The sequence below is a fragment of the Berghia stephanieae genome, chromosome 4, assembly GCF_034508935.2.
Source record: "Berghia stephanieae isolate SIO BIC M18660-M18661 chromosome 4, UCSD_Bste_1.3, whole genome shotgun sequence".
Classification (NCBI taxonomy): domain Eukaryota; kingdom Metazoa; phylum Mollusca; class Gastropoda; order Nudibranchia; family Aeolidiidae; genus Berghia; species Berghia stephanieae.
Window position 1 is genome coordinate 15,263,232 of NC_088363.1, and position 14,378 is coordinate 15,277,609.

The 14,378-nt window shown below is 34.5% G+C and overlaps 1 protein-coding gene across 1 annotated transcript; it reads left to right on the top strand.

The window, feature by feature from the left end:
- The first annotated feature begins 482 nt into the window (after positions 1-482).
- On the top strand, positions 483-13,529 carry LOC144970085 (uncharacterized). Its single transcript, XM_078909301.1, has 13 exons — positions 483-549; positions 1,162-1,199; positions 1,805-1,956; positions 3,704-4,003; positions 5,360-5,519; positions 6,354-6,706; positions 7,053-7,161; positions 8,297-8,433; positions 8,938-9,076; positions 9,626-9,816; positions 10,358-10,470; positions 11,075-11,195; positions 12,427-13,529. Exons 2-13 carry the CDS (start codon positions 1,163-1,165, stop codon positions 12,631-12,633), a joined length of 2,019 nt encoding a protein of 672 aa, XP_078765427.1. The 5' UTR covers positions 483-549; position 1,162; the 3' UTR covers positions 12,634-13,529.
- The last annotated feature ends 849 nt before the right edge of the window (positions 13,530-14,378 follow it).

Genomic DNA, 14,378 nt, shown 5'->3' on the forward strand with positions numbered 1-14,378 from the left:
GCCTGATTTTTTAAAATATGAGACCAGGCTTAAGCCCCGTTGAACCGTTAACTCATCTCTTTTTAAAAAATTTAAAATAATTGGGCATTTTTTCCTCATCTCCACTATGTGAATAGGGCTTTTATTTAGGACGCACCAAAGTTTTAATTTTTCTTAGCACTTTCAGATGCACCGTTTTGCACCCCGTTAAACGCTCTGGAAATACTTGCCCGTTTGTTAGTATCGAACGGTAGTAATAATTGTATTCAGTATACTTATCTAATATCAAGTGACATTCTTTGAATAGAAGCGAAAAACTTATCTATGAGATTTCAATTTCAAATTCGTATTTCTTTTTTTTTTCAAACTTCGTGTCATTCTCAACATCAACTTGTTTTATTTAGTTTGTCATCTGGATTACGATCAAACCTGTTTTAAGAATTTAATATTCGACTACATAATATCGTTAAAGTTTTGTGTTGAGTCGTATGCAAATCATTGAAACAGCTGTCTGTCTGTCTCTTGGTGGCTGTTGGGCGTTTTCTTTTCAATAGTTTATGGCATTGAAAGGTATGGTAACGTTATTGGCTTCTGTCATTCCATTGAATTTCTCTTCATGCCACTTTCTTGTTCCGAAACATTCTATTTGATTCATCCAAAGCAAATAATTTAAGATCTTGTGTCAAGTGTGTGTTTTAAGTACACGTTTAAATATCCCGTAAGGATCGGGGTTGTGAAAGGAGGCGGTGCCTTCAGGCCTCTGTCCATGACCAGCAATTAATCCATAAAGTTTTAATGACAGTGATTTCACTGGCATTTTTTTTTTCATTTAAATTTGAAGGAATGAAAAATAAGTAATAGTAGAATAAGTTGGAAAGTTTGTTTTTTTTTTACTACGAGTGATAACAGAATAATTAAAATAAATCAACTTTCATCCTCTTGTCTTCTCTCTTGTCATTTCAATTTCATTATATTCAATTTGGGGCAGCAGTCTGCAGTATCATGTTGAATATTTCTCATTCATTAAACCATAAAAGTGAGAATTATATTTGCAGGTCTGATAACACATTGTTTTGGGCTCATTGTTGCAACTTACACTTGGGATAGCGCTCTATACTCTGATTATTTAGATGATGAATAATGGGGTGATACTAATGATTAATATTTAATATTTTATTTCAGGATGGACCTCAGTTCAAGAGGATGTCTTCTAAATGAACGTAAGAGGTTAAAGGAATGGGGAACCATTAGTTCATCATTTTGAAGTCATGACCATCTATAGTGCTCTAGATAGCCATGATTGAAGACTATTAGATATATCGTTTGATATTCTGCTCTCGCTTCTTCTTTTTCTTCTTCTTTTTCTTCTTCTTCTTCTTCTTCTTCTTCTTCTTCTTCTTCTTCTTCTTCTTCTTCTTCTTCTTCTTCTTCTTCTTCTTCTTCTTCTTCTTCTTCTCTCTTTCTTCTTCTTCTTCTTCTTCTTCTTCTTCTTCTTCTCTTCTTCTTCTTCTCTTCTTCTTCTTCTTCTTCTTCTTCTTCTTCTTCTTCTTCTTCTCCTTCTTCTTCAAATTCTTCATCTTCTTTTTGTTATTATTATTTATTTATTTATTTTTATTATTATTATTATTACTGTTATTATTATTATCATCATCATCATCATCATCATCATCCTCATTATTATTATTATTATTATTATTATTATTATTATTATTATTATTATTATTATTATTATTTATTATCATCATCATCATCATTTGCCAAAAAAATGAATTAAAGATGTGTGTGAACATATACTTCTTTAAATATAATGATTTACTCCATACAGGTGATGGTCTTATCTTGTCTTCTTTCCAAATTCTTGATCAAGGAGAGGAACAGACACGAGAAAACAAGGAAAATGGAGTACTGGATCACTTTCTCCATTCCCTAACCTACGATAATGATAACCAATTTAAAGATGATCCACCTCAGTGGAAAGTAAGATAATTTACTTAGACTTGAGTCTTTTCGATTATAAGTATTCAAATCTTTAGAATGATGCACAATTTTGTATTACTTGAGTAATTTGTATAGTGGAAAGGGTATCCACTAGGGTTGGAGGTTTCCTTCGGATCGGGGAAAAATGGCTTGGAAAATTAAAATGATCGGGAATTTCCTTACATGACTTAATCCACTGTGAACATTATTACAGCCCCAACGTAAATATCATCTTCAACTTTACCTCTACTTAAATACCAGAGCAACTAAACCACAATTACCATAACACCATCCCAACTATCACTCCATTATCACCATCATCATCATCATCATTACAACATCATAATCATCATTATCAAAACATTGTCACTGCCATCACCACATCATAATGCCACAATTAGGACATCAGTATTGCTACTGATACCAAAACTATGGTATCATTATCATCATAATCTGAACTACCTCAGCATCATGTTACATCGTGATCACAATAATCACCATATTACTATATCATTCCCACGACCAAGTCATCCTCACCACTCCTACAACTACCATTATAACTGTCAGTTTTAACATCATCCTCCCATCACCAATATCACCAATGCTAAAATTGCCACATACTCTTTATAAACATCCATCACAACGTAAATATCAACTCCACCTTCTCCACCACCACCACTAATACTACACCTATTACTTTACTACTACTACTACTACTACTACTACTACTACTACTACTACTACTACTACTACTACTACTACTACTACTACTATTACTACCACTACTACTACTACTACTAATACTACTACTACTACTACTACTACTACTACTACTACTACTACTACTACTACTACTACTACTACAAATGCTTAGATTCTGGTGTCTCGGAGTTATAGTGCTATATAAGTTTTCAGCATTATTATTACTACTACTACTACTACTACTACTACTACTACTACTACTACTACTACTACTACTACTACTACTACTACTACTACTACTACTACTACTACTACTACTACTACTACTTCTACTACTACTACTATTACTACTACTACTACTACCACTACTACTACTACTACTACTACTACTACTACTACACTACTACTACTACTACTACTACTACTACTATTACTACTACTACTACTACTACTACTACTACTACTACTACTACTACTACTACTACTACTACTACTACTACTACTACTACTACTACTACTACTACTACTACTACTACTACTACTACTACCACCACCACCACCACCACCACCGCCACTATCACCCCCCATTTAGTAGTGTCAACAGTATCATCATTATCGTCATCATCATCATTATCACCTTCATCATCATCATCATCATTGTCATTATTAACTCCATCATCGTCATCATCATCATCACCAATTAACGCAGCCACTCCCAGCACCATAAGCTCCACATCAACTTCTTGATCACTTCACCGTGCATCAGTGTCCACCTCACACAGTCCGGGGTTCACTTATATGTGTAATTCAGCATCTTAATGATTATAATGAGGATGAAATGCCTTGGCGAAGACTTCTGGAAATCAAGAGACTGTCATTTTTCATTAAGTATATTTTTTGTTTGATGTCTTCATTAACATACATATTTTCCTAATATTTTGCCCTATTTTTATAAGGTGCCTATCATATTAAATTTAATTACTGTGCTTTTTTTTGTACAATGCATTGCGTTTATATGACTTTAAAATCTTCAAACGTTTTTCAGGACAGAGATCCTTTGTCTTCTTCGACTCAGAACGACAATGTACCCAGTTCATTTCCTTTACACCTTAATGGCTTTGATGACCACGATCCCTCCATTCTCAGAAGTTTCCAGCCGCAAGTGGACAGTAGAAATACACACGATGGGGTGGATCTTTTGGGATCTGATGATATTGGGAACTTGAAGAGTAACAATGAAAAACATGCAGACGAAGAAGAGTGCAAAGATATTGTGAAGACGAGAGGAGGTGAAGGAGATGGAAGAGAAGTAAATTATCATGAAGAGGGATCCAATTTATCCAAAGTAAAGTTGATTTTGATTTGATTTAATTAATTTGAGACCTCATTCCGTCCAGTGCCTGTTGCAAATTTGCCTGGCATAAACTTTAACATTTTTTGTTTGTTTGTCATGAGCACTTTTTTCTGTCATATATAACATTCCTAATTTTTATAAATCTCTCTCTCTCTCTCTCTCTCTCTCTCTCTCTCTCTCTCTCTCTCTCTCTCTCTCTCTCTCTCTCTCTCTCTCTCTCTCTCTCTCTCTCTCTCTCCTCTCTCTCTCTCTCTCTCTCTCTCTCCTCTCTCTCTCTCCTCTCTCTCTCTCTCTCTCTCCTCTCTCTCTCTCTCTCTCTCTCTCCTCTCTCTCTCTCTCTCTCTCTCTCTCCTCTCTCTCTCTCTCTCTCTCTCTCTCTCTGTTTTGGTTTTATTTATCTTCTTTTTCTTAATCTAATGTACACCTAGATATTCTACATTTCAGTTTTCTCATTACAAAAGATATTCTTACACATCAACATACCATTTGATATGTTTTGTTTCTTGTCAAAATGTGGGTATAAAAAGAACTAAACAGAAAAAGATATATATTTAAAAGAAAACACCCCCCCCCCCCCCCCCCCCCCCCCCCGCAAAAAAAAAATACAACCCTCCCTCCAAAAAAAAAAAATCTAACTAAACAAAACAAACAATTAAACGAAGAAGATTGATATATTGAAAATAATTCTATGTTATCATTTTTATTCTCTTCGGCATTGTTAACAAACCCACCTTCAAACAAAATTGTCTCCTGTTTGTGATTGCATGGGTTTTTTAATCATTAAATATACTTAAAATGGCTCTGACTTCATGAATTTTAACCAGAATTTTTATTTATTCATTAATCTACCATTATCATCATCATTGTCACCATTGTCTATATTGCCTTCATTATTCCCATCACCGTTATCTCTTGAATAATGAATAATAATAATGAATGAATTTATGTAGCGCCTAGATCCACAATGTGCTCAGAGGCGCTTTACAATGCAAATAAAACAACAATAAATTGATAATTTAAGCATAAAATCTATCATATATGAATAGCATTAATCAATTTGTAATTTAATTACCACACACTGTGCTACAAGATGAAAATTTAGGATATCTATAACATGTAGGCCTAATAGAAATGTTAAACATCAAATGATTTCCTAAAGTGATGTGTTTTAAGTTTCTTTTTAAAGTTTTCAAATGTCGGACATTTTTTGAGGGATGAAGGCAGTTGGTTCCATAAGACGGGTGCCGACTGGCTTCAACCATTTTCACCATGATGTCTACCAAAAGCCCTCATAACCAATTCACCCTCATCATATCGAAATTTTGAGTATGATTTTTGTCTAATCAGAACATACAAGCACAAGAATCCTGTAGCAGTTTGAATATTTGTGAGAATACTGCCCTGAGAGAGGTCAAGTCTAAACAACTGGTGTCTACTCATACTACTGACTATCTGGACATTCAACCTGCTTTATCTCATCCTGTCTACATTGATACTGCTCATGAAGGTTTGTCATCTCTGTCCTGAAAAACGTTTGAAGATTTTAACGTTTGAGAGGTGATATGATTGAGACCTATAAGTTCACACATTGCTTGTATGCGACTCAGGATAGGCTGTTCACAGTAGACAAAATATCAGTCACCAGGGGCCACTCATATAAACTTCTGAAACCCAGAGTTAAAACCACCCTTCGACAGAACTTTTTTACACAGAGAGATATTGAACGTTGGAACGCATTGCCAGCAAATGTCGTTGAAGCGCCGAGCGTCAATGCTTTCAAGAATAGATTAGATGCTGTGATGGAAAGTTATATGCATAGTGTAGAAATGCCTCCCACCCAAAATAGCTATGATCAAAAGATCCGTAGAGAAAGTGTAGTGTAGGCTAGCCCCTGATCACAAGATCAGGTAGGGAAATGCATTAGATTAGTTGTGAACAAGACATTCAGTGACTGGAAAGACTCGGCGACAGGCCAGTGGCCTAATCAAGCGACATCAATACCTTCTATTCATAGTGTAGTGAGTCATAGTTCATAAAAATGCTCATTTCATTTTTGCCTATTTTTGTAATTTTTATACCACACCCTATACAAGGGCTCAAGGCTTAAGCCTTCTAGGATATTGTTTATTTCCCAGCTAAGGAAAACATTTAATTTAATTTTTGTGTCAGTCATATAAATTGTAACAACAAATATGACTCCAGTTTACTATTATATTTTACGCTGAATAGACAAGAGGCATATTAGATTTGAATTTAATCAGAAAAGGAACGAAATGCCAAATTTTATGTCTCGGGGGAAACAAAATGTTGCAATCTAATTCGCATCATTTTTTTGTTCCAGGAATTTGGCAACAGGATCGCCAAGACAACAATCACCAGCAAAACTGCCTTTCAGGCACAGACTGGGATGACCCTCCTAGCAAAACACTGTCAAAAAAAGATGATGATCTTTTGCCAGGTATCGACACTCAGACAGGTGATCCACCCCAATCCTGGGACTTTCTGCAATCTGACGATGACCAGCAGGATCCTCATCCTCTGATCTCAGCCCCAGTCCCACAACAACATCCTGAACATCAACCCCACCCTCATCTTTGGCAGACTGGTATTAGTAATGGTAGACTCTCACATCCTGTTCAACACGGACAACAGCAACATCAACACCCACAGAGACAATGGATATCTGGGAAAAGGGTATGTTAACAGCTTTTATAGGTCTTAATTTTTAATTTTTTTTTTTTTAAATTAGCATTATGTTCTCTGAAACATATATAAAGGTTTAATCGTTATTGTAATCATTCAATTTTCAGAAGAATTGTATGGTTTTTTCTTCCAAATGCCAATTGACAAAGGGTCGGTAGGCTGGTGCATAGTCATAAACACAATAATGTTTGATGAGTACATGAAGGGAGCAAACCCCACAATTTTTTTTTACTCATAACTTTAATGAAGGATTGACTAGTAATAAAATTGTACTTTTCTTGATTTTGATACTTTCAAAGATAAATTATTCCTCTACTTACATCTCTCAATCTACCAGTCTTGGGTTCACTCTCGCCATCCTACTGACGATGGAGATAAAACCCTCATCCTTTCACCTCAGGGCCAATGGGCAGGTCACAGTTCTGTTGCTTGGACTAAAGAAATTGGTATGCAAAATTATTTTATTTCTTTTAATATAATATAATATAATATTCACTTTTCAACTGAAAAATATTTTGAGCATTCTCTGGTGCAAGATAAAAATCGAAAAATGTGCAAATGTGATGTAAACAGTTGAAAGGATTTTGTTTAATCCCTGGACTGGAGATCAAATCTCAACCTCCTGATTACTAGTCTGACATGCTATTATTAAAAAAAAAAAAAAAAAAATTGAGCTTTATTTAGCGCAATATCCACTAAATGTGCTCAAAGCGCTTTACCAGGGGTCCCTGGTCAACAACAACATTTAACATGTAGGACGGGACATGACGCCTCTTAGGCAATATTACAATTTTTCGGACAAAGACAATGCTGTTAACGGCCAGGTACTCATTTTACACCTGAGTACGGTGAGAGAATGTAAGTAAAGAGCCTTATCCAAGGACTCAACTATGCGCCAAGCGCGAGGCTCGAACCCAGGGCCTTCCGATCCGAAAGCGAGTGTCAGACCACATAGCTGCATTACATCTTAGAAGTTACCTGATAATTTAGATGGGAAGACTGCTTATATGGGTTCCATAAGATATGTGTGCTCAACTTTGAACTCTTCACAGCTGTCATGTAAACATTGAATAAATGCAAAAACAAGGACAAAGGTTGATCCATCATTTTGAATATCTTTTTAAAAAATGTCATTAGTGCACTTAGCATGATATTTTGCCCTTTGAGCAGCTTTTCAGAGCAATGTCAATACGACTTCATCAGTTATGTCAGTTGCCGAACTAAACAAGCAATGTTAGGAGGAATATGTGTTTGCGTAATTGCTCCCTAACACAAATCAAACAAAGAGTTGTTTTGACCAGATGCTATGGTTAATAATAAAGTATATATGAAAAAAAAATGCCAATTCAGTGCTTTTAATGTTATTGATGATATGATTTAATTATAATTTGCCTCATGGTATTTCTAGATATTGCTTAATATAAATGCTCAAGTTTGTTTTTTTTTTGTTTTTGTTTTTTTTAAATAGTTATTCAGATGCCACATACCAAGGACAGATACATTTCCATCCAACCTTAATTGTCTGTAAGAAACTGATATTTGCATGTATTACACCAATAATATCTTTTATCGACAACCCAGATGGCGGTCTCTCTGTGGATGCTGATGTAGATCGCATGCACATGTTCCAGATTACACCCTCTGCAGGTTCTGGCCCCTCCGTTACCCATTCTGCCTTTCATGGAGATATGGGGCACCCAGTTGTTTGTAGCAATACGGTGAGTGTACAAGGTTGTCCTACAATCATTCATTGTATCGCAAATGAGCATAGCAACATAACCAATACTGACGAGGAATCTCACGACAATGATTTTTTTGTTTCAGGATTTTTATATTGTTGTAAAACCCGCTAAAAGCTCGTCATGGAAGGTCAGACAACTCCACCCAAGGACACTGGTTTTAAATGGACTTCTCAACGCCTTATCGCAACCCATCATTTCTGACTTTAATACCTATATCTTAAAGACAATGACTAGTCACTCAAAATTGGTGTCCAAAATGCTGTGTCAGAGTCCATTGGAAAATGAAAACAATTACCAAAAATTAAATGCATTGGTCAGTATGGATGACAGTTGTTTGGCAAATACCAAGTTATCAATGTAAATCTTTCTTTGATAATTAAAAAAAAGTTAGCCCTCAAGCATGTGTCAATTTTAATTTTAATTTTATTAATTTATTTGTTTAAAACTGTATTCATAACAATTTCATTTCATCTGTTTTAGGCAATATCTCTACCTCATCAACAGCCTTGGGGCGTTGAAAACCACCTAGTGACGGGGAGCAGCAATCTGCATCCTCACCAGGTTGCCCACCCTACCATGGTGCACCGTCCACAACCCTCCACATCAAATTTCTTTCATGGTAAGATTTAGTAATTTGGTTCAAATTCTCATCCATGGAGTTAACTTTTTAAAACATTTTAGTGGATAAGTTTCCATAGTGTTAAATTTGATTGTGTTACCAAAAAACCCCCCCCAAAAAACAACCAAAAACCCCGAAAAATTTGCGTTTATGAGCCACAAACCGGCAATGTGCCTTCTTTTTATTGCATTAAGGAGCTTATGAAGTAAAATTATCATGTGTGCCTATGGTTATGTCAATAGAAATTACATCACAAAAGCTTGTATAATTAATTAAGTATATGTGGAGTACAACAAAAATATACCTGAAAATTCTAATTCTGACGAAATATGCCAAACCTTAGAAATTTGTTTTCTTGTAAAAATTTCCTTATTACAATTCCTTTGAATTTAAGTAGTCAAAATGGAAATGTCCTTTATATCAATATCTTGATTAATGCAAAGATGTTGACTTTTACTCTTGACAGCATATATACCTTTTAACATTTGTAAATCAATTCTTAAATTAGAGTGACTCCTGAAAGTTTGATTTTTAATAACAATCTTCCAGACCCTTTGCACCTCCCTGCCTCGTCATCCCCAGGATGTCATTTCCAAGGCCACTCCATGCAGCCAGTGGTATGCAACAATATTATGGCCACTGGTGAAGGCCGGAAGGCCAGAGCAATTTTCAATAGGCGAAGAACTGTCTCAGCACCTGACATCACAGTGTCCCGATGCAAATCTACTGTTGTAGAACAGGTGGGTTAGCAATGATGATGAATTAATGTTCATCTCAACTCGTTTTTCCTCAAGTACCATCCGAATATGGGATTCCCTGCCTGAAACAATCAGTGGCATTAATGCCTACATGGAAGTTGACCGAAAAATAGATAAAATCATAATAAATGCTTAGGCATGTCCATCTGTCCTCACCACACTCACGCTGTTTGGCTGCATGAAGTTGCAATTTGTATGATTGAAGTCGAAATAATATAGAAAACTTACACGATGCCAAAATGATGGGAAAGAAACTAATTTAAACAATCTGAGACTAACCCTCCTGATTTTGTGCATGTTATTATAACATGGAGTGATGGCTTGCATGATTCAATGAGTGAAAAAGTGTGTAGAACACATAGTTAAATTTAAATATCAATTTGTTATAAACCTTGATTAGCGTGGCCTGTGTGATTTATGATATTTTGTGATGACATAATCTTTCAATTTTAATTGATTTTGTCCACTGTTATATTTCATCACAGAATATCTCAATAACATCTCGTCATTTGTCTACATTTAGCGCCGTCCCAACAGTCACCCATATCTTCCCAAAGATCCAAAACTAACAAGACCAGATGGATTTCCTGCTTGTGCTAATCAGTGTAATCTCAAAGCGTCTCACCTTGTGTCATGGTAAGCAATTCAGACAATTCATTGTTATAAATCATTGTCATATTAAATGAAAAACATTATGATTCATTTTCCCCTTCATCATTAAAACATTAACTATTCATGTGACGAAAACAATAACAAATATTTTTTATACAACAAATATCTTATATAGTGTCAATGTTTATAACAATAACAGAGTTAACCTGTTCATAACGTTAAATTAATTTAATAAAATGTTGCCCATCTCAACATTGGAGCAGATGGCAACATGTTGGTCCCACCACACTAACAGACCCGTTCCAAGGACTCAATTATGTACTGCTCAGAGCAGGATTTGAACACAGGACTTTCCGGTCTGAAGGTCAGTGTCATACCACAAGACCACATAGCTGCACACCTGCTATGCAAAAACCAGAAATTTGACATTTGTCTCTCTTCAAAGGTTGGATCTATTTTAGTTTTAGTTTATTTTCAGGTAAGAAATTAAAAAAAAAAAATTTTTTATTTTCTGTGACTTTTACTTTACGTCATTTGCATTGTAAGCGTTTATACGAGCTGAAGGGTATGATTATCACAACTATATTTTTCTCAGAGGTTTTATTTATCTTGTTTTTGTTTTTTTCAGGTACATAGATTATTTAATTCATGAGAATGAAAATTTGACACAGATCTCACGTGCTTTCTCCTTGCCAGTCAATCTATTTCACTCAGATGACTTTTATTTTATGGACAGTGTCAAAAAAAAAGTAAGATGTGATTATGTCATTTTAACTGCATTTGTGTTAAAACCGAACATCTAGGCAACTTCATATTCTTATTTGTATCTCAAAAGTTGAACACAATATGTCAGAGTTCCCGTTAATATATGCTTATTAAGTGCAAAAGGGGTTGATTGAGTTACTTATTCGCTTTGTGCTAAGTGGCATTGCATTTTTTTTTTAAATTGCGCTTTTGTCTCCCATGGAGTATTATTCTGTTTTTATTTACATTATTCATCCCTAAGGTTAGCTTGTTTGTTTGTTGCTTTAGGTCTCTTCCAACACAATTGAGGTTATATGAGAGACCACTGAAACAAAAAAACAAGCAATCTAACAAAAATAGTACAAATGTAAATCAAAATCATAACCTAAAGATATCATAAGCTAAGTTATAAATAACCAAGAACAAACAGGCAGAAGATTTACAGAAAAAAAATATCCCCTGTCAAAAATACAATCACAAACCAAAGAAGCAGGATAGGCTAGTAAAGAGAAGAAGAAACGACATCACTATCGGATCGTACACCCATGTGAACATCATAGGTATATGATTCAAGGGTGATGCTCCCATCCAACCACCCGCAAGGTTAGCTTGATTTATCTATCAATTCAATTATCTGACATAATCATCCAGATCTGTTCATGTTGAATGACATTGTAGCCTGTATATGAATTGTATTCTACAACGCAGCACTTAAAACAAAAAAAAAATGATTAAAAAGCTTTAGCTTTTTTTATAGTGCAATATCCACTGAACATGTTCAAATCGCTTGAACAAAGGGTCTCAGGCTGACAGCAACATGTAACGTGTAGAACGAGACATGATGCCTATTACAATATTACAATTTGTTTCAGACAGAGACAACCCTGTTAACAGCCAGGTACTCATTTTACACCTGAGTACGGTGAAAGAGTGTGAGTAAAGAGCCTTTTCCATGGACTCAACTATGCACTGAGCAAAGCTTGAACCCAGGACCTTCCGATTGAAAAGCAAGTGTCATACCACAAGACCACATAGCCGCACTACTTACCTCTAGTTTGCTTTATGAAATGAAAAATTGCATTCATAGATATTATTATTATTATTATTATTATTATTATTATTATCATCATCATCATCATCATCATCATCATCATCATCATCATCATCATCATCATCATCATCATCATCATCATCATCATCATCATCATCATCATTATTATTATCCTTCCTGCCAAGGCCCATTTCCCCAGTCTGAAGTTTTTGTCCTGGATGCAACAGAAGCTCCCCAACATCAATGTGAACTCTGTGGATTTTCTGGAGGGGAGACCACCCATAGTTTCCATGTGGAATCAGGATTGGTTCTGGCAGAACAAGTCACGCAGGGACATAATTCATGACGTCTTCTTTTATTTTCAGCATCGACGAGTGGCCTATCCAAACTGATATGTACATATTACAGTTTTGTCTCAAAAATAATCATGAAAAACGATAAATCGGTGTGATTCTGTCAATGCAATCTGATTTGAAATTAGCAAAAGCTGAATAGAAATGTATGACATTAGAACAGATTTATACCGTAGACATTTTTTTAACCATAAATATATAGCTTGTTCCAATCAATTTTGTTGACATATCTTACCAGGTTAGTGCACATTTTTGCAAGCTTTCTTCCTATTATGAAACAAATAAAATAATGCAACATATTTTAAATCAATCTCTAGTACATTTACTTAAAACTATTGGAATATAACTGTAAAATCATCAAGATAATGAAATTATCAAAAGGTATACATAATATACATTTCATATCTAACATATTTTTATAAATTAAAACAGTATTCCCTTTGGTAGGAATATTGATTGTCCATCAAACAAACTCATGTTGTCCAAAGAGGGGGAAAATAATCTTGTTCAAGGAACAAAAACAAAAGTGCCAGAAGCGGGGCTCGAACTCAGAACCTTCCTGGTCACAATGCAATACCTTAACGACTCGACCATTTTGCCTCCCATATATTAAATATATGATAAAATTTATAGTTTACTTTGCCCACTATTTTTATATGATATTGAAATTATTTTTCTCTTTTAAAAAATAAATGAAATGAATATTAATATAATGATTTCTTGTTAAAAAAGAGATATATTTTAATCAGTTGCATGTTGACATACATAGATATATATTTTTATATAATGGTATTGAAGGCTTGATATAAAAGAAAGAGATAAATTATTTTATTTTGTGGTTTTATTAGATGAATTAAGTCGTTTTAGCAGGAGGAAAGAGAGTGAACAAATATATTTGTAGAGAAAAAAATGGGGGGGGGGGGGGGGGGGAGAAAGAGACAGGGGAGGAAGTGAGTGAGAGAGAGAGTGAGAGAGAGAGAGAGAGAGAGAGATTATGTTTCATGGAACCTACTTGAAATTCAGAATCTGAATCTGATAAAATTTATTGATTATATTTTTTCAATTCACTGTCTGTGATATAAATGTGACGTGTCGTTTCAAATCAGTATTATGTTGGGATCAACCTGATTGGGAAGAGTGACAAAACTTAAGGGGAACAGAAATATTAAATTTTAGTATTTCGTACTTTGAGAAAATATTTATACAGTGTCTTCAGTAAACTACATGAATTTAAAATTTTAATTTTTGTCTATAAATTCAATTTTTCTGCACCTCAATCATCCCAACATTTTATCAATTTGAAGGGGTAAGTCACAATAGCAAAAATTGTATTGTGATATATATTGTCATGACAATATTTGTACATACTCAGGATTTTAGATGGCTTTAAAAAAACCTTTTTCTTATCTGAGAAAGCAGAAATTGGCTGTTCATAATTAACTGAAAAAAATAATTTCGAATTTACAGATTTGCAATTCGAAAATTAGATCAAAAAGTTTGATGTTATCAAATTTATTCCCAATCCAACATTATTTTTCTCTTTGATTTTGTGATCTGCCATTCAGCTTGAAAATTGGAATCGCAGACTCGTTGATACAAATTTTTATCTTTTGTTTAACAGCACCAAACAGTAATTAAATATAATTTTAAAATCAGCATTTACTCTCACCTCATCACTTGTTTGTACATATCTTATGGTTTTAAACATTTCCTTTAATAATGCTCATGGAACAATTGTTGCCTTCATCAATTATATTGATTCCCATCCATTTTAATTGAAGTTC

What these genes read in the sequence shown, in the direction of transcription:
- LOC144970085 (XM_078909301.1), top strand. Translation starts at nt 1,163, where the DNA reads ATGGACCTCAGTTCAAGAGGATGTCTTCTAAATGAAC. An exon ending in AGGGATCCAATTTATCCAAA is followed by an intron (nt 4,004 to 5,359) that starts GTAAAGTTGATT and finishes TTGTCTAATCAG; the next exon opens with AACATACAAGCACAAGAATC. An exon ending in AATGGATATCTGGGAAAAGG is followed by an intron (nt 6,707 to 7,052) that starts GTATGTTAACAG and finishes TCAATCTACCAG; the next exon opens with TCTTGGGTTCACTCTCGCCA.